The sequence below is a fragment of the Aegilops tauschii genome, chromosome 2, assembly GCF_002575655.3.
Source record: "Aegilops tauschii subsp. strangulata cultivar AL8/78 chromosome 2, Aet v6.0, whole genome shotgun sequence".
In the NCBI taxonomy this organism is placed as follows: Eukaryota; Viridiplantae; Streptophyta; class Magnoliopsida; order Poales; family Poaceae; genus Aegilops; species Aegilops tauschii.
The window spans coordinates 53220226-53244466 of NC_053036.3; the positions used below are offsets into that span (position 1 = coordinate 53220226).

The 24241-nt window shown below is 47.1% G+C and overlaps 1 protein-coding gene across 1 annotated transcript; it reads right to left on the reverse strand.

Moving 5' to 3' along the window:
- Nucleotides 1-1169: 1169 nt before the first annotated feature.
- On the reverse strand, nt 1170-1754 carry LOC109763983 (uncharacterized). Its single transcript, XM_020322860.1, has one exon. The coding sequence runs from the start codon at nt 1752-1754 to the stop codon at nt 1170-1172; it is 585 nt and encodes a 194-aa protein (XP_020178449.1).
- Nucleotides 1755-24241: the final 22487 nt, after the last annotated feature.

Consider the following 24241-nt stretch of genomic DNA (forward strand, 5'->3'; position numbering starts at 1 on the left):
CGGAACGTGCATTAATGGCGGATGACGTCACGGCGGGTTACCAAGAATTCAAAAGATGACGTCATGGCGGGTTATAACCTTCGCGCAGACAGAAGCCGGAAGATTTTCTCTTAAGGTATTGAGGATTGACATGAACCGGTTCAAATCAATCTGGGGCCTAATGTTGGGGATATAACTACTGGTGTCACCCGCCCAGGAGGGGCCGGGTTACATTGAGACGATCATCGCATGAAGCCCAGAATCAAGCTCGAAGATGGCGGGTCAGTAATAGGCTTAAGGCCCAGAGGCGGCTTAAGGCCCGTAGTGGTAAACCGCCGTAAGGCATGACTTGTAGTGTAAGGCAAGAATAGTTAAGAGTCCGAGCCGGACGCTGTTTATAAGCCGGCCGGGACTCTGAGAGCCGCTGGGCGTTAACCTCTGTATATAAAGGGACGACCCGGCGGCGGTTCAAGACAAGTAAGATCAGATCGATAGCCAGGCAGAGCGGTTTAGCTCCTGGTCATCGAAACCCTAAGCAATACCACCTCAACTGGAAGTAGGCTATTACCTTCAACGTAAGGGGCCGAACCAGTATAATCTTCGTGTCCTTTGTCCCGTTTAACCCCTTTAAGCTTCCTAGCGGCGATGGCTCCACGACTAAGTCCTTACTCGAGGACATCTGCCGTGACAATTCCACGACAGGTCTATTTATATTTTCCAAAAAATACCATGTGCATGTTACGAGGGATGCTATTCCGCGCTCGCTCGTTGGGACGAGCGATGTCCGACAAGAGCTTAGGAAGTAAACTTTCCATTTTAAATAAGCCAGGATTAGAGGAACTCCAATGGGGTGACCCATTTCGTCCGTCGCCGTCCGTTTGGATCGGTGCGGACATAAAAGTCGGCCCAACGCGCCGACCCAAACGGACGCGCGTCCGCTTTCGTCCGCTTGCCGACCCATTTTCGGCCCATTTTTGAGCCGGATTTGCGTCGGCGCGGACACGAGACGGACGCGCGCGCGCTCGCCCTCTCTCCTCCCCAGGCCCGCCGGTCGGTGGCACATTGGCCTCTCCACATCCAACATCACACCCTCGTCCGCCTGCTTCGTCACCGATGCCGCCGGCCATTTTCTCCGATAGAAAAAGGATACATAGATAGTTCTAGCGTACACAGATAAAAGAAAAGACCAACTACTTGTCGTCGCTTTCCGACTCCGACTCGGTAATGTCCTCCTCCGACGTCTGAATGTAGGCGTCAACATACTGCTCGTCCTCGAAGTACCACCCCGACGTTTCTCGTAGCTTCAGTTTCAATTGAGCGGCATGCTTCTGCGCACGCTTGTCCTCCCGATAGGTGGCTCGCTCCGTCCTCCTCGCCTCCCTCTCCGTCCTCCTTTGCTTGTAGAACAGGCGCTCATCGACGATGTCCTGCGCGAAGCGTTTGCGCCACACCACCATTGCTTCCACGTCTATCTCGGCGATGGCGAGGCGACGCTGCCGCCTCTGGTGGACAACGACAATCCTCGTCGGTGAAAAGCCGCGGGAGAGGCGCGAGATCCTGCGCCCGCTGGCTCGACACGTCGGGAAATTCATCTCCCCGCGAGGCCTCAGGAGGCGCCACGCCGCCGCGTCGTGCACGCGGGCCGCCTCCTCTGCGGTGTCGAAGGTGCCGAGGATGAGGCGTTTCTCGCCAAACCAGATCTCGGAGGAGAAGCCGCCAGAGCGGCGCTCATGGACTTCGTGAAAATCCGAAGCGCCCAGGCGGCGAATCGACATGGTGGCACAGAGGCGGCGAGGCTAGTGAGAGGGGGCGACACGAGTGGGTGGCGGACAGAGTGTGGAGGGAGCGCCTTCTTATAACGAGCGCCGGCCGCGGCGCGCGCGTGAACCTTTCCCGCGCGCTGGAGCGCCAAAACCAGCGCGCGCTAGCCCGATTTTCGCCCCCGCGCGCGAACCTTTCCCGCGCGTTGGAGTGCCAATACCAGGGCGACGACATGGCCGCTGGCATGATCTACAGCGCATGCGATCATGAAATGGGTCGGCGCGTTGGGCGCACTGCCGACCCAAATCTAAAAAAGGGTGGACGCCGGGCGGGTGGCCGATCCAAACGGACAAAAAGCGGACAAAAACGCCGTCCGTTTGGGTCGGCCTGTTAGATTTGCTCTTAGAGATAGAAAAGGATAGACCGAACACCAGCAGCTGAAATCACGGGGGAAGAGAAAAATATAGAAGGGCACACACCCCGGCCCCACCAGTTGGAATCACGGGGGGTGATTTTTTGATGTTAAAGACACATGTGGTGGGCCCTTTTGTCCTTGTCCGAAAGCATGCATAGCCTGAGGCTAATCGCGCGTTGTGACCCACGGACGAGACTTGCCTGCTCCCTTCCCATGCTTCCATCCGTGCTCCCGCATACGTGGCTTGATTTGATTGGAAGAAAATAAGGCCCGGCCCCACCCCCTGAAAATCAGGGGGGGAGATGATTAGATTAGAAAAGAAAAAGGAAAAAGAACAGCCGTAGGATGAAGTGGGAGCACGGATGGGAGCATGGAGAGGGAGCAGGCAAGCCGGATCCGTGACCCACGGCTGCGAAGGAGCCTTTTCCGCATGTTACATTACAAATTTGGGAATATATATCAAGTGTAATATATGGACGAGATCTGTAGTGTATCCGAAACTTATGCCCTGTGTGTGAACATCCGAATTAAGTTGGTTTCCGAATTTGTTTAGGAATTTTTCTATATTTAGATTTGTTTATTATATAGATTTAACAAGCAGATTTAGGAATTTTCTATACTAATTCCTTTATAATTTTAGAAAACACTATGTGCATATCTCATACAAATTTGGGAATTTATATATACGTGAGATTTATCTGTGCGAATAGAATATATACTACATGAAGGTTTTGTGCGCGGTGATTTTTTACTGAGCAACTTAGATTTACGCAGTGTGCACGGATTTTTAGGGAATAGAACATGGTAGATCGTTATTTTTTTTACCATGGTAGATCGTGATGTTGCTGGCTGTGTTATGCATGCATGTGTACCATCATTAGTACGTTTCCCAAAAACAAAGGGTGACTTGGTAGCTGACTTCCGTTTGCACGTTTCCTCCTTCTAAAATAGTAGCACGATTTCTTCCTTCTTTTAACATCCCACGTTTCCTTCCAATTGTAATACCTATGGGCTCACAGATTTTAAACTTCAGGCAATAGAGTTTCCATATTACTTTTAAGAGATAAATACACTCATGGTCACTATAGTTGCGACCGAAGCATGATACGGTCACTGAACTTAGGAATACGCTCTATACGGTCACTCAATACGATGTGACGTGAAAATACGGTCACTGTAGCACGTACACGGTGGGTAGGCGGTGGGTTTGATCAACTGTTGACCGCCACGTAGTTCGTTTGGATTCGGCCAAATTTGCATTGAGGTTTTTTTTTGTAAAAGAGCCAAATTCCCCATCCTCAAATCCCTAACCCGCAGCTCGTCCCCGTCAAATCCCCCCCCCCCCCCCCCCGTCGTTCTGCCTCCCTCCCGTCGCTCTGCTGCGCCGCCGTCCCGTCGCTCTGCTCCGCCACACCTCGTCGCCGCCGTCGAGGTGGGCAGTTCCTTGCCCTCTGGTGGTCATGTCTGCCGCCAGCTCCTCCTCCTCTGCTGTTCGCCGCCGTGCGCTAGCGCTGGCGCTGGCCCGCTGCCCGACCCTCAAGGAGAAGGTGCGCATGTACATCTCCACCACAGAGAAGCACGACGGATGGGTGTTTTACAAGTGCCAGAAGCATGGGGTAAGTTATACTGTTCGATTTACATTGTTGATGTGATTTGGCTAAGTTTTGGATCCAAAGATTGAAGATTTATTCACCCAATTCATCTCTGGTTTGGATAGGTCACTTGTGATTTCTGGAGGTGGGAGTCAGAGTATGTTGAGCACCTAGTTGAGAAGCAGTATCTCACTGGCGATGCGGCAGTGGATGCTATTGGTGCGGCGGAGGAACGTAGGGAGGAACTTTTGAAAGCACAAGAACTGTTCTATATGAATGGATCTGTCAGCAATGTGAAGAAGGTTTTGAAGAAGAATGACAGTGCCAATCTGATGACCAGTGCCAATCTGATGACCAGGCAGCAAGCTGCTGCACTGATGATGCTTGGGAGAGAGCTGGTGATGCTCATGAAGATGCTGGTTGGTGTTGTGGTGGTGCTGGGTCTTGCAGGAATGGTGGTGATCATGCTGAAGAAGTGAAGATGATGATCTTCTGGTGTTGCTAGGTTCTGGTGTTGCTAGATCTATGCTGGTGTCTTGTAATGGTGGTGTCGAACCCTGGTGCTAGTTAATTTATGTCTTGTAATGGTGGTGTTGAACCGTGGTGCTAGTTATTTTGTGTCCTGTCTTGTAATGGTTGTGGTGAATCCTGGTGAACCCTGATGCAATGTTGGTGCTTCAACTCTTTTGTTTCAGCATGATGCAATGGAAAGTTAAGTGGTGGTGAACCCTGATGCAATACTTTGTGATGTTCTATTCATGATCATTGCATGATATTGTCAATTGATCAGTCCAGTTTCTTTGTGCCAATTTAAGTTAAGTGATAATGTACATGATTGTTGATGTGAAGTGCCAATTGGTGATCATCAACACTTTCTTTGTCCAATAAACAGTAGCATGTGTTTGAATGTGAAGTGCCAATTGGTGATCAACATAATACAAGAATGGTTAAATTGTAGTAAATTTGGCATGAGAAGAACAGCAAACATGATCATCCACCAAAATGGGTACACATCATCAGTCAAGAAGAGTAGTTAACATCATCATCCACCAAAATGAGTACACAAGTTCCATAAATGCTCATTTTAACACCTCCTACATGATCATAAACAGGCATATCTTTGAAAACTACCTAAAGACATCAAACATTGATGATCTTGCTGATTTGTTTGGATAATCAGCTTCATTGGCTAGCCAGCTTGGGTTTCTTTTTGGAGCAGGCCTCTTCTCCAGCTATTTCTTAGCAGCAACAAGCTTCTTCTCCTCTTCTTTCTTAGCAGCAGCCAACTTCTTCTCTTCTTCTTTCCTAGCAGCAGCTTGTTTCTTCTCTTCTTCTCTCTGTGCAGCAGCCTTTCTCTTCTCCTCTTCTTTATTTGCAGCAGCTGCTTCCCTGTCTGCTTTCTTTTGTGCCTCCTTCTTCTCTGCAGCAGCTCTTCTCTCAGCCTCTTGCTTTGCCTTTTCCTCTGCAGCTATAGTCTTCATTGTTTCTGCAATAATTTGTCTGGTCTCAGCTTGAGCTTTCTTGTTTATCTTTGCTTCTTCTTTTCTTTTGGCACTCCTCTCCAGTGCATCCAATCTTCTTCTCTCAGCCAGTTCTGCTTTCTTCTGTGCTACCTCATGCTTCTTCCTTGCTATGTCTTGAGCTTTTTTCAATTCTTCTTCCCTCCTAGAAGCAAGGATGGCTTGCTTCCTCTCCTCCAACTCCCTATCTTTCTAATTTTTCATTGCCTCCAGCTTTTGTGCCAACTCACCTGGCCTAATGGTGCTTGAGCTAGCTTGACTACCTTGACTAGCATTAGTCTGGTTGAGCATCACTTGGGCAGCAGTTAGAAACCCAGAATAAGGTAATGGCCTCTGTTGAACAACCCTTGGTGTTGGCATCTGCACAATATGTGATAAGGTAATGGCCTCTCTCAAATATATGATACTAGAAAAAACAGTAAGGAAATAACAGTAATTATGCAGTAATTATACCTGGGCAACCATGTTATCCACCATAAGATCTTCTAACACAGCAGTTGGCTCTTCAACTCCCTGCAATTAGACAGGACATAAACACTTTGTGTTAGCTCTATTGCAATCATGAATATAATGCATTTGGTTGTCAGGAGCTGCAACTCTTTATTACCTGATTTAACACTAGATCATCTTGATGTTGAGCTGTGGGTGGCACAGTGGGTGCACCATTGCCTTCATCTGGAGCTGTGGGTGGCCCACTGGGTTCACCATTGCCTCTACTATTTCCACTTGGTGGTGGAATTCCTGCCTTCAAGTATTTGCATCCAGACTTGTTGTGGTCTAGCTCACCACAATATGAACAATGCATGATTACACCATGCCTTGTGATTTTTTTCCTCCCCTTCTATGGTCAAACTCTCCAGGTGCTTGTCTTCTTGTAGTGGATGGCCTTCCTACATGCTTCTGGTACAATGGTGGCAGTATTGGGGGCCCACACATGTCCTCCCACTCTCTCCTATCTTTGCAAGGGTAGATAATGCTTTCATATGCCTTCTTGAACATTTGCTTGGAGTAGCAAGGGTCTACCAGTTCAAGAGGATCAATTCTTTCATTCCTACAGCAGGCTACCACCTGAGAACATGGCACCCCTGATTTCTGAATTCTTCTACAAGTGCATGTTCTCTTATGCAAGTCAACTATGTAATCTGTCCCTCTGTCACCTACTAGGAAAAGACCATCACCTGAGCAATCCAGATAGCATGTGTTTGCAAACTCACTTGCTTTCTCAACTTGTTTCCTGATTTTAGGGCATATATTTCCTGGCCACTTGTCTGATTCAATCTGCTTGTTATGATGTCTGGTCATAAGCTGCCTACATATTCTGTCAACCATGGTCAGTATTGGCAGCTCCCTAGCCTCCAAAATATACCTGCAAATGTCACATTTGTTGTTCAGTAATATATCACATTTTGGTAAGATGTTAGCAAATAACCTAAGCATCAAAAAATGATCATGCTAACCTGTTAAAAACTTCACATATCTTGTTCAGTAATATATCACATTTTGGCAAATCTTTCTAAAAGGCTTTCACCCAAGTGTTGGGTTCCAGCTCATGAAGCCACTTGTGAGCATCTGCATTAGTAGCTTCATTTCCTCCATCCCCTTCTCATATAACAGAACCGTGTTGCTCCTTGCTATCTTCCATAGTTGGTTCTTCAAAATATCCCCTTTGAAATGCCGCTGGAAGTTCTGCCACATGTGCCTCACACAAAATCTGTGTTCTGACTGAGGGAATAGTTGTTCAACTGCAGTAATGAAACCCTGCACATTGTATGAATGATAGGCTTTGACTATAGCTACCAATAGTGACAAGTGCATGAAACAAGTACAAGATGAAGATCAACATTACCAAGTGTTACCTTTTGCTTATCTGACATGATAGTCCAGGGTTCAGTGTTGATGATGCCAAGATCCCTTTTCAGTGTGTAAGGAACCACACCCAGTTAGGGGTGTCCTCAACTTCAACAACAGCAATTGCTATTGGAAAGATGCAATTATTTGGATCCACACCAACAGCTGCTAGTAGTTGACCTCTGTACCTTGTTTTTATGTGGCAGCCATCAAGAAAAATCACTAGCCTACAACCCAAAAGGAATCCTCTCTTGCAAGCATCCAGACACATGTATAGCTTGCTGAACCTTGCATTCTCACCAAGGGAAACATAAAATGATGAGCCAGGGTTGCTTCTCCTGACTTCATTAGCATAGTTCCAAAGCAGCTTGTACTGCCCTTCTTCATCACCATATATTATTTTCATTGCTATCCTTCTAGCTCTGTGCAACTTCATTCTGCCTGGTGTCATATGCCATTCTTTCTGAACAACCCTAGAAAAATTCATAAGGTTCATGCCTTGATCAGCCCTGAACATCTCTAGGTACTTATGTGCTAGGAATTTAGCTGTGAAAGCCCTAATCTTCCACTTCTTGCTGCATGTGTGCTCACTCACATATCTTTTCACCATGAAAGCCATAGTCCTGTTATCATATGATGCCCACAAGTACCATGTGCAGTCTTCATCACACTTTGCTTTCAATCTCTTCCTGTCATTCACAGGCAACTTGATATCAACTCTGTTTTGACATGAGTACTCTTTGATGGCAGTCCTCAACAGCTCTACACTCTCAAACACCTTCCCAACATGAAACTTTGGCTTATGAAGATCATCTTCTCTGAACGATTTGAACTTCAAATTGAGCTCTTCATCATCTGAATCAGGAGCCCACAAATCATCATTTTCTGACATGTCTTCATCAGACTGGTATGCTTCTTTCCCTTGTTGTTGATTGGTAGGAACTACTTTCTCTTTCCCTTTTTGCTTTGCTTTATCATTTGATTTCTTTTCATCTCTCTGCTCAGGTTCATCCTCATCTACATTATCTGCATACAAGTCATCATCATCATCCCCTATCTCATTGCCACTGTCCACAAGCATATCAGGTTCATAATCTTCATCATCACTATCACTTGATCCATCATCTTCTTCAATTGCAGAGGTCTGTTGGTTTTGCCTGGCACTCCTCATTCTCAGATTTCCACCTGCATCACCATCTAGCTGTGCCTATTCTTCATGTCTTTGATTACCATCCTCTGTATTAACTGATGCCCTCTTCACAAACTCAAACTGGTTGACATCCTCCTCCTCATCACAATCAGGATACACAACTTGGATAGGAATAGGTGGCACATTTGTCTCTGCTTCATCTTCTCCATGCTCTGCCTCATCTTGTCCATGCTCTGCTTCTGCCTCATCTTCTCCATGATCTGCTTCTGCCTCAGCTTCTCCATGCTCTGTCCCTGCCTCAGCATTCTCTGCATTGCTATGAACTCTTCTTGTTGAGCTGAAAACTGGAGGCAGAGTAGCTCTTGGATGATTCAGAACATCATCCTCACTAAGGTTTGCACAGAAGCTATCATCATGATCCAAATAGATATTGAAAAAGTGAGGCATTAGCATTCTGGCAACCTGTTCATCATCAGTAATTGCCCTAAGACCATTTGTGCTAAGTGTGAGGATGGGCACACAGTAGAAAACCTTAACCCTCCCTGCCATCTCATAACCTATTTCTTCCACCAGATTTTCAATCATAATAGGAGACCAGGTGACCCTTTCCACTTGATCATACCAAATGGCACGTCCATCAACATAAGAACGATTCCTGCCTTGGCCAACAAAAAATCCACCATGGTTGATCTGCACCGAAAAATTGTTGCTTCGACGACCCGACAGAACAACAACAGCAGTATATGCATCACAATCGATGATATCTTCAATTTGGTAACTTCTCAAAAACCAAAAGCCCCAATTCCCTTAACCCCCAATTCCTGACTGAAAACCCTAGAACACTCGGTCCTACCTAGCAACTAGAACACATCTAAGATGGCAATGCGGCCCTAAAAGGAGGTCTTTTGACGATCAAAACGCACAAAAAGGCTCGGGTTCCATGGGGGCGGAAACTTACTGTACAGAGGGGGTGGCGCCCCTTCCGCGCGACGAACAGGGGCAATCCCCGACGCCTCCGACGAGAAGAACACGCGCGGCGGCGTCGCCTGTGCAAGCACTGACGAGCTCCATGCCTCAGCTCGCCTGCACCGTCGACAATCGTCGGGGGCGGCGGCGTCGCCTATGCAGCAGCCGCTCCCCTCTTTCTAATCGAAGACGAAGAGGCGACGTGACTGGAGGAGGGGTGAATGGGTGGATTTCGCGGTTGCCAGGGGGCTAAATGCAAAAGAGCGACGGCGACGCCTCCACGGTTCGCCACCTGGCCTGGACGACCGGTCAACACGTGGTCAACAGCGCTGTACCCACTGTGTACGTGCTATAGTGACCGTATTTTCACGTCACATCGTCTTCAGTGAACGTATCGAGCGTATTTCTAAGTTCAGTGACCGTATCGTGCTTCGGTCACAACTATAATGACCATGAGTGTATTTATCTCTACTTTTAATTCCTCTTGCCACACTTGGTGATTCAGGTGTTTTTTCCTTGACAGAGGAGGAGGCAGCGCCATGTATGTTTGAGGATTTCATGAAGATTTAGCAGAATATAATTACTTGAGTCTTTTATGGGCAATCAATCTTGGAACTTTTTTCCTTCTCTTGTTGGAGTTTTTAAGGATGGAAGATTTCTTTTGTTTGGTTAGGGAACGGATGTGGCTTTTTTTTTACTTTGTATTGTTTTACAATAACATTAGACGTGTCAGATTGGTGTTTTATGGGATGTATGCGACCAAACATGTTACGCAAGTTTTCCTTTTATCCTGAACGTATATTCTACAATCCAATGATGTAATTAATTTTAATGATGCAGGTTAATGAGACGACTTGAAAGGTGCCTCCAATTAGTAAATATAAGATCCTAGCTAGGTGGTTGTTAGGGTGCTTTCGGGTTTGCGAGGCAGGTGCCACCAAAGTTATGCATTGTGCATTTAAAGTTTTAAACATCCCCAATATTCGTACATATATTTGGCCACTTCCAGGTGGTTCTTGACTTCTGGCCCCTCTCATCTATCTTCAACGACGCGCCCAACCGTGGGCCCGCGCGGTCAAAGTTGTGCATTGGAATTTTGAACATCACATACCATCCTTTTCACTTATATATATTTGGGACACATGCTGGTGTGGCTGTGAATCACCACGCGATTCAAGTGCGATGTGAATCACCACGCCTGCGCAAGCGCAAGCAAATTAAGGTGGAGGTACTGGCTCAACCGTGTGCGATGCAAGTGCGCTGAAATCACCACGACCGCACAAGCGCAAGCAAATTAAGGTGGAGGTACTGGCTCAACCGTGTGTGATGCAAGTGCGCTGAAATCACCACGACCGCGCAAGCGTGGGCAAATTAAGGTGGAGGTACTGGCTCAACCGTGTGCGATGCAAGCGCGCTGAAATCACCACGACCGTGCAAGTGCGAGCGAAGGGTGAAGGTACTGGCTTAACCGTGTGCGATGCAAGTGCGCTGTAAAATCACCACCTGTGCAAGCTAAAGGCGGGTAAGTTTATTTGGAGATTAGGACGAACCGTGTGCGATAGACCAGCTAGCTAGAAATATAAAAAACAAACTACCCGCCTTGAGCATTGCAAAAATTGGCGGATCCGCACCACTTTTCCTTATTATCATACACGCATATTGTTATTGGACCCTGCGCGATCTTGGGCACTCCTGCCCCGCATCAATTCCTTTACCCAAATTCCAGTAGCCGCCGTACTTCAATCGTCGCCCACACTCCTCCAGCACCGACCTTATAGTAAAATTGCAGTAGCCGTGGCATTTGAAAAGTCGCCCTCCCTCGTCCGCCACCATCTCCACCCACCATTACTAAAATTTTCAATAGCCGCGGCGTATCCTCAAACACCACCCCCACTCCACAGTCCCCCACCCGCCCCCTCCCCCCCTCGAACCTTAGCTTGCGGCCGCCATCGGCGCCGCCGCCAACCCCTGTCGGTCGGCCTGTTCCTCCTAAGTTAGATAATAAAGTTCAGGTTACCCAGCGATTCCCATACCATCGCCTCACTCCCCTGAGTTTTTAGATGAGGCCCACGGTGTCCCTCCCCGCCAAATCCACATCCCCTGCTCCAGAATGCCGTAGCCTAAGCTCAACCACGTATCCCGGGGAGCCCGACGAGCGTTCGGCCAAGAAGAGGTTTATCATGGCCTCTCCGGTGGACGTTGGCGAGGTGGCCACCGTTCGCCCCGACCTGTCGATCCCGGAGCAACATGTCGCCATGGAAGCCGGCGAAGACGTTGACTACGTTGCCATGCCAAAGGCTTCATGTCAGCGGGCTAGCGTATTACTGTATCTCAGGAAAGCTGGCTACGACATCAAGCTCGTCCACACTGACGGCTTCACGCGGGCCATGTCACAGGTTAAGTGGTGCATCCCCAACCCCTCTGGTTCAACTGCCGTCGATCTCTTCGACGGCCATGCCGCTGATCTCCTCCGCCAAGCGGTCAAGGATTTGCGAGCTTTATACGCCATCGAGCCCATTTTATCATTTCTGAAGGACACGTTCTACGGCGGCGGCTTGGATCCTCAATTGCCAAGTCAGATCTCATCGACCATGACCACGACCACGAGGAGGGCACCCACGAAGGTTCTTCGAAGGTAAAACAACCCATCTGTGACATCAGAGAGAGAACCATGGGTCTGTGCTCTTCCAAAGAATCCCGTCCATGAAATGTGAGGCAACATTCTATCAGCAAATCCTACATTTTCTAGCTTGCCAACCCGTACCCTTTGTTGTAGTAGCATTTGCCGTGCGGTGCTTTAACTGTGCAGTGTTTAATTATTTCAGTTATGCAAAAATGTATTGTTCAATAGGTCTATGTGATGTTTAAGTTGAATTGTCCACTTCAGTTTCACGAATGGCTATATTTGGTTGTTTATAGTGAGTAGATGCCTTGTTTATCTATATTTGGTTGTTAGGTTGGTTGGAGTGAGCATATGCCCTGTTTATCTGTATTTGCTTGTTAGGTTGGTTGCAGTGAGACTCTGTCCAGTTTTCAATGGCTATATTTGGTTGTTATACTGGTCATTTATGCCTTGTTTATTTCAATCATTCACAATGTGTTGTTCATTATGTGCAAGTCGGAACTGTGCCGCTCGACTACATCAATACCAGTTTGAACGGCTATATTTGGTTCCAGTTATTCCTAGTGTAGTTAACACATGCCCTTCATTTCAGTTTTACACACTTATCCAATGTGATGTTTAAGCATTACCTACGTTCTATTCATTTTCAGCAATACCAGTTTGAATTGCAATATTTGATGGCTGTTAAGCCTGCTGTCGGTAACATTACCTTCCTTTTTATATCTGCTTTAACAGCATGCTGAAACCAACACATTCAAGCTATCATTTGGAGATGATGTTGTTTATCTTTGCTATATTTGTTTGATGTTAAGGTTGCTGTATTATCATGCCTTTCCACTACTTATGCAGGACAACAACTGGAGTGGCCACCATTTTCCGCCGAGGTTAGCTTCATCCCTTGGCTTGTACTCCCCCCGTCGTTCCATAATGTAGTGCATATAGATCCAGGCCTGGACACTAGTTAGCTTCTAATATTGACTTGTTGCTTGTAGGTACATATGCCCTTGGCAAGGATCCATGCATCGACCCTTTTTGCGTATGGGGCAATGAGATATTGATGAACAAGCATCAAGTAAGGAAACTAATAAGGATTATTAGCAAAAAGATACGAATGGTGGCAAGCAAATTATTTGTTTATGCTCTATCCAACACAACAATGAGCTGTAGGATGGTAACTACAAACTCTGCAGCCTTCTCTTTTTACTGCCCATAATGAGTTGTTAGACAACAATGTCTGAATCTTTTTCGTTCCCAGTGGTTCCCGAAGCAGTTCACTCAAGATTACCTCGCAAAGTACATGATTGGTGGATACACAATGAAGGTTAAAGTATTTCATCCAGACTACAATGAGCATCAAGAAGTCCTAATGAATACAGTTTAGGATGGACGGGCAGCCATCACAAGGGGTTGGCCTAGAGTTGTGCGCGCATTCCGCATGGAGGAGGGCACAATATGGGCACTCCGCTTCACCTTCTCCAGCAACCAGAATGTCTTTCGCCTCTCTCTTTACAATCATTAGTACAACTGTGGTTCATCATTCTTTACTTGGTGCTTCTGTAGTTCTTCAGTATATGTACCTGTGCATCGAATTATGCATTCGTGGTTGAACCTATATTTGTAATAAACATGGTTGGATATGAAATAAGTGATTGCCTACTTTCAAATTCAAAACATGTTATTTTTAAATTAGGGATTAATTAGGGATTACACTGCACATGGTTTGCGAAAGCGAAACGTCTGCGATATACGTGGAGATTAGAAACGTTTCTAGGATCCACCACGTGTGCGATCAATCTCCACTGCACACACGACTTTCTCTTGAAAACTGTTTGTGTTAGGCCACCTTGTGCAAACGTTTACCACATAAAAACTGTGTGTGATGGATAGCCTTTGCCACACAGTTTCTTCTATGCACCGTGTGTGATGCATTCAATAACGCAAACGATAAAATTATTAATATCATGTGCAATTGCAACGCTATCACAAACGATTTAATGGGAAAAATTTTGTGTGATGTACTTGTGAACGAAAACGTTTTCCTTGGAGCGATTGTGTGGGATGTACATACGAACGGAAACGTTTAGTGGGGACTGACTGTGTGGGATGTACTTGCGACGGGAAACAATTTCGACGGGAAACAGGACTGAAGAAACACGACAGACTGTAAAAGAAACAGGAGTACATAACAACCTTAACTGAAAGCAGCAGGGGCACTTAACACCATAGCTGAAAGCAGTATGAGTACTTATACAGGCTCAACCGTACAAAGCATGCCTCGAACAGTGCTACTATGCCTACAGTTAACCAAGGGTGAGGCCGCCAAGCCCCAGGACAAGGCCCATGCGCCACCCCGCGCATCCACAACCTTCTCAAAGTGGCTTCATCTCGCAATGTGGTCAATAAACAGGATATTCGCTTTAGAGCCATGGAACAGCATGAACATAACCTTCTGTCCTGTTCTCCAAGATGGACGGGCGTTCATTATTTGAGACCACCCATGAATAAGTATCTTTTCACTTCCAAGGGGAATGGAGTAGGTCGACATAAACATCATGTTGTGAGCAAGCACAAGTCTAACCCGACCATGGTCAGGCATCTGTATAGGAACAATATAACTGGGCAGTTTCTGTTTCAAGAAGATCACAGCTGTAAAACTGTATATAAACAAGAGTTTATGAACAACATATATACCAGAAAACAGCTCGTACCATAAGTTTCTCGACACAGTTGGACCTGTTCAACGAGTGCAGTAGTGGCACACATATCCCACGTGGCCTTCCACCATTGAAACGCCCCACAAGGACCTCAAGACGATTAATAAAGTGTAGGAATTTGTGGATGTCGTCCTAGTCAACTTCAGTGCCATCAGTAACAGTCGAGTTCTTATAGAATAACAAACGAGTAGTCTGCTTAACTTTGAAAAAACCTACACGTGCCACCAATTATAAGAAATATTAGATAGAAGTAGCATCTTCGTGAGAGATTCGTTGCTACTTCTAAAGTTAAATTGTGATTACTTAGAGAGAATAGGTGGATTAAGAAGTAATCGAGACAACAAGCAAGAACCAGATACAAAACTAACATGGATGAACAATTGGAACAACATCGGGGTGGAAGATCACATTGAAGATGAGACCAGGTTCTGCTATTTCCATCAACATTCGTGCGCCAACTTTTAGTCCATAACACTTGAGAAAGTTTATCCAAGTTCGGCCATAAAAAAGTAGCGATCTTCTTGGTTCATGAACCCAACTCGGAACTTATATCCATGTCTTGTCTTCAATGTGACCATTAAACGGGTGTATTCAGTTATGGCAAGGCCGAGCATCTTGAGTACATGTTTTCTGGTAGAGCAAGGAATGCACTGCAGGAAAAATAATATGATAATTCCCTATCCAAATCTAGAAATAATTTCCTCCTTCACGTCAGTGTTGACCATGGTACTAGTACCTTTTATCCAAATATAGCAATCCAAATTTCCAAATTAGTCGACAACATGTTCAAAAAACCCCACCCTCCCGGATAGAAAAGAGGATTCTAGGAACATACTGTGCGTGTTTTAAAATCCCGTGCTAGGATGAGAAGGAACAAGTGTGGCGTCTCACCGAGGGCGCAGAAATCTGTAGGGTCGTGGCACTTTGGGCACTGCAAATGAAACACACTAGATTCAGTAGGAAGAAAAATGCATCAACGGCGGCTGCCATCCTAGGATTACCCGCGACCAAGGGACTTGGATTTATCGGGGATGGATGAAGAATGCGTACCTGGTTCTCCATGAGAAAACCCTATGCAATCGCCAAGAGGGGGTTTTCTCTGAACAAGCAGACGAGGGAGAAGGGGATTCAGGCCTAGTGAAATATTGCTTCTTCGTCCATCCAGCTTACTGCTAAAGCTGGAAAGGTGGTTTTTTTTGTGATTTGACGACTCATTGGGCATTACTGCGGCGCTACGACTGGGGTGAGTCTACCGTGAAGTTGCACACTCTAATTTGGTGCATGGCACATGGACCCCGTTGCCGGATGCCCCACAAATCAGCGAAAGGAAGTAGAAAGGCAGGAGTAACTAGTTACACATAAATATATTTTTGACACAGAGATACTCCCTCTGTAAAGAAATATAAAAATCTTCTATATCACAACTTTATACATAAGAAAAATCAAGGGGAATATATATAACATAATTATAAAAAACAGAGTTGGTCATGATGGTGTGCCTGCCATCCTGCAATATAGGCCGTCCGATTTATATCTGGCGGATAGGAAGGGAATTATGGCAATTTTGCAAAAAGGTACCCACACACCTCTCCATATTTGCAAATAAGGCCTTGCCTCGTTCATCCATTTCTCTCACAAGGTAAACTACTCATACAAATGCATCTTGATGTTACGTGCAACGCACGGGCATATTGGTAGTGTAACATAATATGGGGGTTCAGCTGAGAATATAATACTCAGACAGGCTCACGGTTCTTGACTTTGGACCACAGGCCGGTGGGCCTGCATGTTTGGGGCGCCATGTGTTCTACCTTAGCGCTTTTCATATTGCAAGAGATTGGCACGACACTGGTTTTAGATGCTGTCACAAGGCGAATACACAAAATTGAATAAAGCACGACAGCTGTTAGAATGAAATCGAACGATAGTTCCTAACTAGCAATCAGAGTTGCAATTCTATCAGCGATATACTACGTGATAAATAATACTGTCATACTACTTATACACACAGGGCACTTGTTTCACCATGCCAGATTATTACATCAAAATCTCTCGGAGGATAGATCAGTTCGGCAATTGCGTGCTGCTACTGAAGAATTTGAAAGCTGATTTGGACCAGCTCTCCTTGCCGAGAAAGTTCGATTTTGACATCATCCCCTACCGCAAGATATGATCTAGATTTGAACCTTGACCATCCTTTAGCATCAATCATCATGCGGCCATCCTTTATACTTACGGTATATTGAGCAGATTCATTCACACCAAGGCTGCGCATGGTAAGAGAAACTTGGCCACGGTCGCCCGGATTGTTGAACGACTCCCTCGTTGCTCTAGGAATTCTCTGTTTGCAAACAAGAAGATATACACAAACAGTTAGATCAACACAGTGAATCATGTGAAACAACATGGAAGGAAAAAAGAACGAAGCACTTGGGCGGCCAATGCTTACCAAGAAGTTGGAGATGTCGGTTTTTGTAAGGACTTTGGTATATGCAGTGCGAATTGCAGCCCAGTCTGTTGCCGGTGCTACTGCTGGTTCCATTGCCGCTGCACGGGCCGGAGCAGATGAAAGTGCAAGTGTTAGTGCAGGTGCCGGAGCCGTTGCTGGTGCCCGTGCGACTGGTAGTGCCGCTGCTGCTACCAGAGATGGTGCTCCTTGTAGAGCAGGTGCCGGTGTCGGAGCAGGTGCCGGTGTCGATGCCCGATCCTCCGGTAGAATAGCCTGATCCGCTCACATGGTCGATGCCCAATCCTCAGCTGGATCAGACTGAGCTGCATGCTGCCGCTGTCAGTGCTAGAGCAAGTGCCATCGGAGAAGGTGCCGGTGCTCGATCTGTTACTGAAGGTGGTACCGATGTGCGAGACAGCAGCGATCGTGTTTGGTCTGCTATGATCAGCTTTCTAACTTGACTAGGCTCCATGACCGTGATCCAATCGTTTTCTTCACTTCTTTTAAACGTGAGATGGACTAATTGTGGTTTGTTTGTTAAACCAAACTGCAGTTGACATAGGGCTTCAGCTTGTACTCAGACAACAGACTGATCCAATTGTTTCCAGTAATATAAGTGATGGACAGTGCCTTCGTTACTGACACAACATAAGAAGTCAAACCTGCAGAAATAACCATCGTAGAGCAAACCAAACGGTTTATTCTGTGATGAATGTCACATGGCAAAACCTGCATCGTAAAATTGCAGCAAAAGTAAGAAAACATGACATTAAATCAATAAGATTTAGACAGTAAATCAAAAAGATTTACTTGATGTGACACGAGTGAATCCTTACCAGGAAATCACTATGTTGAAGTACTAAATAGAAGATTGATCGTCCAACTACGTGTGGCATGCAGGGCCCCCGCCTACTACCACAAGCAGGACAGTCCGAAGGTCGTGACAAATCGTATGGACCGAACATCCATGGGATTGGAAATCCTGGTGGGTGCGATAAACCCTGCAATGCATACAAATATTGGAGTGTAACCATAATTGATAAACAGTCCTCACAAGAAAGATGATCTGGATACTTCAGAATATACAGACTGAATTGAGTGGGCAGACATTAACATACACTGTTATCAGGACTCACCACACACCAAAAGCGGCAGTACTTAACAATACAAGGTTCACACACACAAATCGAGTACTAAGCAATAGTACTTACTACAGACAAGCAAAGTTGCACTAATTAAACTCTGCAGACTATTTCTTGCCACCGACCTACGGGATGAACCCTGCATAACTGACTAGGCCATGGACTTCGTGAGAGATGTCTACCTGCACCATCACCATCTTGTTAACCTTGGAGAACCTAACAGAGTGGTCTTTCCACTCATAAACATGACGATGAAGACAGTCCGCATCAGATTTGTCGAGACGCTTTACAATAACCACACCCTTCGTAATCAAAGGCACAACCAGGAAGTTGTTGTGGTCAAGTATAGCCTCAAGAACACGCGTGACAACAATGCTATAGGAAAACACTAGTTCAGGACACATGGCGACAAGGACACATCTGCTGGATAGTTTAGCAGTAGAACTCATCCTCAGGTCTTCCAGTTCACACGACATGACTTTGAGAACTTCATGTCCACCGCGGACCTGGTTCTAATTCAAACAGAAACCAAATATTTTATTACTACCTCCATTCAGAAATATAAGATGATTTTCGATATTTTACTCCATATATGACTACATGTATGTCGGTGTCAAAACCGGCGGATCTCGGGTAGGGGGTCCCGAACTGTGTGTCTAGGATCGATGGTAACAGGAGACGGGGGACACGATGTTTACCCAGGTTCGGGCCCTCTCTATGGAGGTAATACCCTACTTCATGCTTGATTGATCTTGATGAATATGAGTATTACAAGAGTTGATCTACCACGAGATCGTAATGGCTAAACCCTAGAAGTCTAGCCTATGTGAATATATGGTAATGAATGTGTCCTATCCGGACTTTGCTCTCCGGTTTATATAGACACCGGAGAGATCTAGGGTTACATGGGGTCAGTTACGTAAGAATGAATCTTCATAGTTGGTCGCCTAGCTTGCCTTCCACGCCAAGGAAAGTCCAATCCGGACACGTATATAGTCTTCGGTCTTCGTATCTTCACGGCCCATCAGTCCGGCCCATGGATATTAGGCCGGACGCCCGAGGACCCCTTAATCCGGGCCTCCCTCAGTAGCCCCCGAACCAGTCTTCAATAGCAAAGTGTTCGGCACACATATTGTCTTCGGCATTGCAAGGCGGGTTCCTCCTTCGATGATCTCCAAGTAATGTATTCGACCATTGATCCAATGTCGCCTCCTTGGCTTCTGCGCGTTTTAAATAATCTTCGTCCTCCACGTGTCGAGCGAATGTGGAAGGTCAGGGTATTTTTGCGAATAACACCCCGTCTACGCAAGGAAGAGCGCCTATTTAAAGAGATTGGTTCCTAGATCCATTCAGTGCTACGTAGAAGAAATCCCTAGAGACTGCTTAGGAGAGACCATTCTAGCATGGCCAGCGTTTCCAGCTCCTCCGCTCGTCCCGGCCCAGAGAAAGGCGAGTGGGAGAGGTGTTCTGTGTCTCATAGCCAATTGACGAAGTTGCAAATGCAGGGATTCCTTCCCCATGCAGATCTAGTCCCTGTTCAGACGGGGCTAGCTTCCTTCAATGAGGGGACTCAGGCAGAGGATTTCCCCAATCCGTCTGGGGGAGAGCGAGTGTGTTTTGTCCCCTACCTGCTAAGAGGCGTTGGATTTCCAATCCATCCGTTCCTCCGAGGACTTCTGGAGTACTACGGCCTCCAGCTGCACAACTTCACTCCGGCCTCTATTCTGCACATCGCGGGTTACGTCGCTTTGTGTGAACTATTCCTGGGCGTCGAGGCTCATTTCGAGTTGTGGAGGAAGTTGTTCTGTCTCGTCCCGCGCAATCATGAAGGGTCAATATTTGAGGTGGGTGGAGCCGAAGTGTGGCGCGTCGCTGATACCGGATATCCGTCCGGCACACCAAGGAACGCACCAGATGGATAGCCCTCCGAATGGTTCTATATAGAGGACGTTGCGCTTCCCGACCCGGTTCGAAAGGGTCTTCCTGAATTTGTGCGCGTCTCGCTGAAGAAACGCCACAGTTGGCGTCCCCGGAGTCTTGAAGAGGAAGATGGCGCGGAGGTTCGTCAGCTGATGAGCAAGATAAAAGAGCTCACTCAGTCCGGACTCATAGTAATCGAGGTTATGGCGATCTCCATAGCGCGAGGGGTTCAGCCGCTCCAGTACAGAGGGCTTCCAATGTGGCACTACAATGGGGAGGACGACGCCTCTCGCTGCGGTCGGAAAGGTCCGGATACCCCTGCCGCTTTGGCTAAGATATTAGCCGAACTGTTCAAACGGGAGGAAAAGGAATTTCTTCGCATCAAACTCAGAGACGAGTACTCTATGTATAACCTTCCCAGTTGGGTAAGGCCTGACCCCTCTATTTTTACTCCTTCCATCTCTGAATTGCCTTTGATAAATTTCTAGTTTGTTTGCTTATGACAGCATTGGCAAAAGGTCACCGAGGGATTTTATAGTCTCGCCCCACAGTCGGAGGACCACAACCGGGAACTTGATCCCGGGTTTGAAGAGGATCCGGATATATTTGTGGTGCTCGCGGAGGGGGTGTTTTACCAGACGAGCTATGATGGCACCGAAGTGGCCATCATTGCCGACTACCCTGGTCTTCTCCCTGCTTCACAGGTAAGTAATCAAGAAACACCTCCTCTGAAAGGGTGCTCGTACTCTGCCTCACCCACCGCATTGTCGCGCATTCTACAGGGGAGGCGTTTGACGATACCGAGGAAATCGGTTCCTGCGCCGAGCAGGCCTTCGAAGAGGAGGGCCGGTGAAGGCACCGCCGGGCCCTCATCGAGGAGGTAAGGATAAATATATTTTTCAGTGGCCGTGTCCAACTGTGACCTATGCGCCTGTTTGATTACAGGAAAAAGGTTCGGCGGACTGTGTCCGGGGATCCAGCTGGCCGCGCTCCCAACAACCAAGATTTAGATCCAGTCAGGGAGACGGAGGCCGATGTAAAGCCGGACTGCCCTTCGGCCGAGGGTTCGGACAATATGTCTGTTACCAACTCGGAAGTAGAAAGTGCCATGAATCACCGGCGCTGCAGAGCTATTTTACGAGACCCGAAGTTCTCGGACGAGGCATTTAATGCCTTTAGCTCGGGCGACGCATACATCCGAGCTGCTCGAGACGGGCTTAGAAAAGCCACGAGGCAATATCTGACAGATGTGCAGGTTAGTTTTCTTTGTCAAAAAAGGATAGCCATATACCCGTAGCCCCCGAGACTAAAAGCAGTTGGCACAACTGATTTAAGGATCGTTGAACAACCAGGTCCTCGCGGAGAAGAATGGTCTGCTAGCCCAAGAGCTGGAGCAGTGTCGGGCCCAGGTAAAAGCTGCTACCGCCGAACTGGGAGACTTGAAGAGGTCGTCCTCTGGTATTGTTCCCTTCCACCAAGGAACAATAATTGTGTACCCACTGCGCTAATGTTGCTGCTGATTTCGCATAACAGGGCCGTCTGATCACCTTGAAGAGAAGCTGAAGGTCGCCCAAGAGGGAGAGAGAGAGGCGAAAAGGCAACACGCCACAGGCAAGCGTGTGCTGACCCGCGTTAGAGATGAGAAAAACAAACTGCAGGATTCCAACACAGCATTGGGTGAAGAGTTGAAAGATGTTCGAGCCCAGCTAGCCGCTTCCGTGAAGGAGAACAAAGAACTGCGGGGCAGTATCTTCAGTATGTGTCCAAACTATTTGTAAATTAGCTCAGAGATAAATGAGACTGATATAGTCATGTTTGTAGGTGTACTGACAGGCCGTCCTGAAGAGGAGGCGTCCGGATCATCAAGTGATCTGCTGCAGAGGCTGTCAGAAGTGCACGAGCATGCTCGGCTAGCCATGCGTAGTGTGGCTAAGGCCTTATGGCCATCCGACTCCCCTCCAGGAAGTATGGAGGAGCTCGTAGAGCTGTTCAAGGGAGCACGGCGGCGTATCCGACTATGGAAGATATCGGCCTGCCGAGAGGGTGCGCGGGAAGCCTGGGCCATGGTGAAAACGTGATATACCAAGCTGGACCCGAATCACATGGCCAGGGTCGGACCACTAGGGTCAAATGGGGAAGAAATTCCCATTAGTTTAGTATATGACCAAGTAGAGGTGGCCGCAAAATATTCCCAACAGGATTGTAAGCTAGACTGCCTGTTAGATGGTATAGAGGAGGAACTGTTTGAGTCCATGTGACTAGGTACTTTCCTCACCATGTGGAATTCTAGCTGAATTGTATAACATTTGTCATGGCAGACCTTTTCGCTTCAACCTCCGGACCCGAAGGTGTGGAGTGTTTCCGAATACCGTTACAGCCGAACAGGCCGGGGTAGGGGTCATAGTTGCTTGAACAGACAAGTTGTATCCGGCTAGTTATGTTATATTACATTGAGATTGTAAGAAACATCTTCCAGGGAGAATAGTTCCATTAAGGGTTCCTTTCCCTGGGTGTGCATGCATTAGTAGACATGTCTGAATTGTGATGTAAAAATTACAGTGTGTATAGCTTCTGGGGGTTCACAATAGAGTGAGTACAAAGAATATTTTTCATGCACCGACCGAATATTCCCTTAAGAATGCTAGCTTTCGGCTTCACCCAGTCTGAGGTACACATCCGAATAACCTGGCAGTAACAATCGCAGAGGTGCTCCCTTTACCACCTAGCCGAACAATCGGGAACGTAGAGGTAAGCACAGGAGCCAGGCATCCCAGCTTGGCCAAAACTTAAGTCATATCGATGCATATAATGGTGAAGAAAAGACATACAGGAAGAACGCATATGTATGATGAGCTTGATGCTCGGAAAATAGTATTAACAAGCTTCTGTTAAAGAAGCCCCCAGGTATGATGGGCGTACATATGTAAAAATGTGTACGTCAGCAGTGTTCGGTCAAGACGAATGAGAGCTTCAAAGCGAAAAATAAGAATTGTGTAAAAGGGAGAAAAAGTAATGGAAACTATAGGGGAGAAGGAGACTAACAAAGAGTTCGGCGCTAGGCATAGAACCTTCAGAGTCTGGCCGCGTTCCAGGGGTTCGGCTCTAGGCGATTGTCTGACGCGTCACGAAGACGGTATGCTCCTCCGGTAAGAACTTCGTCACTTATGAAGGGACCCTCCCATTTGGGCTTGAGTTTGTCCTTTTTCTTCTCCGGCAAGCGTAGAACGAGTTCGCCAACATTGTAAGTCTTGGCCCGTACTTCTTTGCTTTGATATCTTCGAGCCTGCTGCTGATAAAATGCTGAACGGGCTTTGGCGACGTCGCGCTCCTCCTCCAGGGCGTCTAAGCTGTCCTGCCGATCCAACTCGGCCTCTTTCTCTTCGTACATACGCACTCGAGGTGAGTCATGTATAATATCGCAGGGCAATATAGCCTCTGCACCGTACACCATGAAGAAAGGTGTGTATCCGGTAGTACGGTTGGGTGTGGTACGCAGCCCCCAGAGTACGGAGTCAAGCTCCTCAACCCAGTGTCTGTCTGATTCTTTTAAAGACCACACTAGCCTGGGTTTGATGCACTCATAATAAGACCGTTAGCTCGCTCGACTTGACCGTTTGTTTGCGGGTGGTAGACAAAGGCATAATCGAGCTTAATGCCTAGATTAGCACACCGGGTTTTCACCTCATCAGCTGTGAAAATTGGAACCGTTATCAGTGATGATGATGTGCGGTACACCATAATGGTGCACCACATCGGATATAAATGCGATCACCGGTGCGGACTCGACCGTTTTGACTGGTCTAGCCTCTATCCACTTGGTGAATTTGTCCACCATGACCAGCAGATATTTTTTCTTATGGCTTCCCCCTTTAAGGGGTCCAACCATGTCCAAGCCCCAGACCGCAAAGGGCCATGTAATGGGGATTGTTTGTAGGGCGGTTGGGGGCATATGGCTTTGGTTGGCGAAGAGTTGGCATCCAACGCAGCGCTGGACGAGGTCCTGTGCGTCTGCCCGGGCCGTCGGCCAATAAAATCCTGTCCGGAAGGCATGCTGACAAGTGCCCGGGCTGCGGCGTGGTGCCCACCGAGACCGGCGTGAATTTCTGCCAAGAGTTGCCGCCCCTCCTCCTCGGAGATACACCTTTGAAGGACTCTGGTGGTG

Bases quoted from the DNA above. Each gene is read 5' to 3' on its own strand.
- LOC109763983 (XM_020322860.1), bottom strand. From the start codon at position 1,754: ATGTCGATTCGCCGCCTGGGCGCTTCGGATTTTCACGAAGTCCATGAG.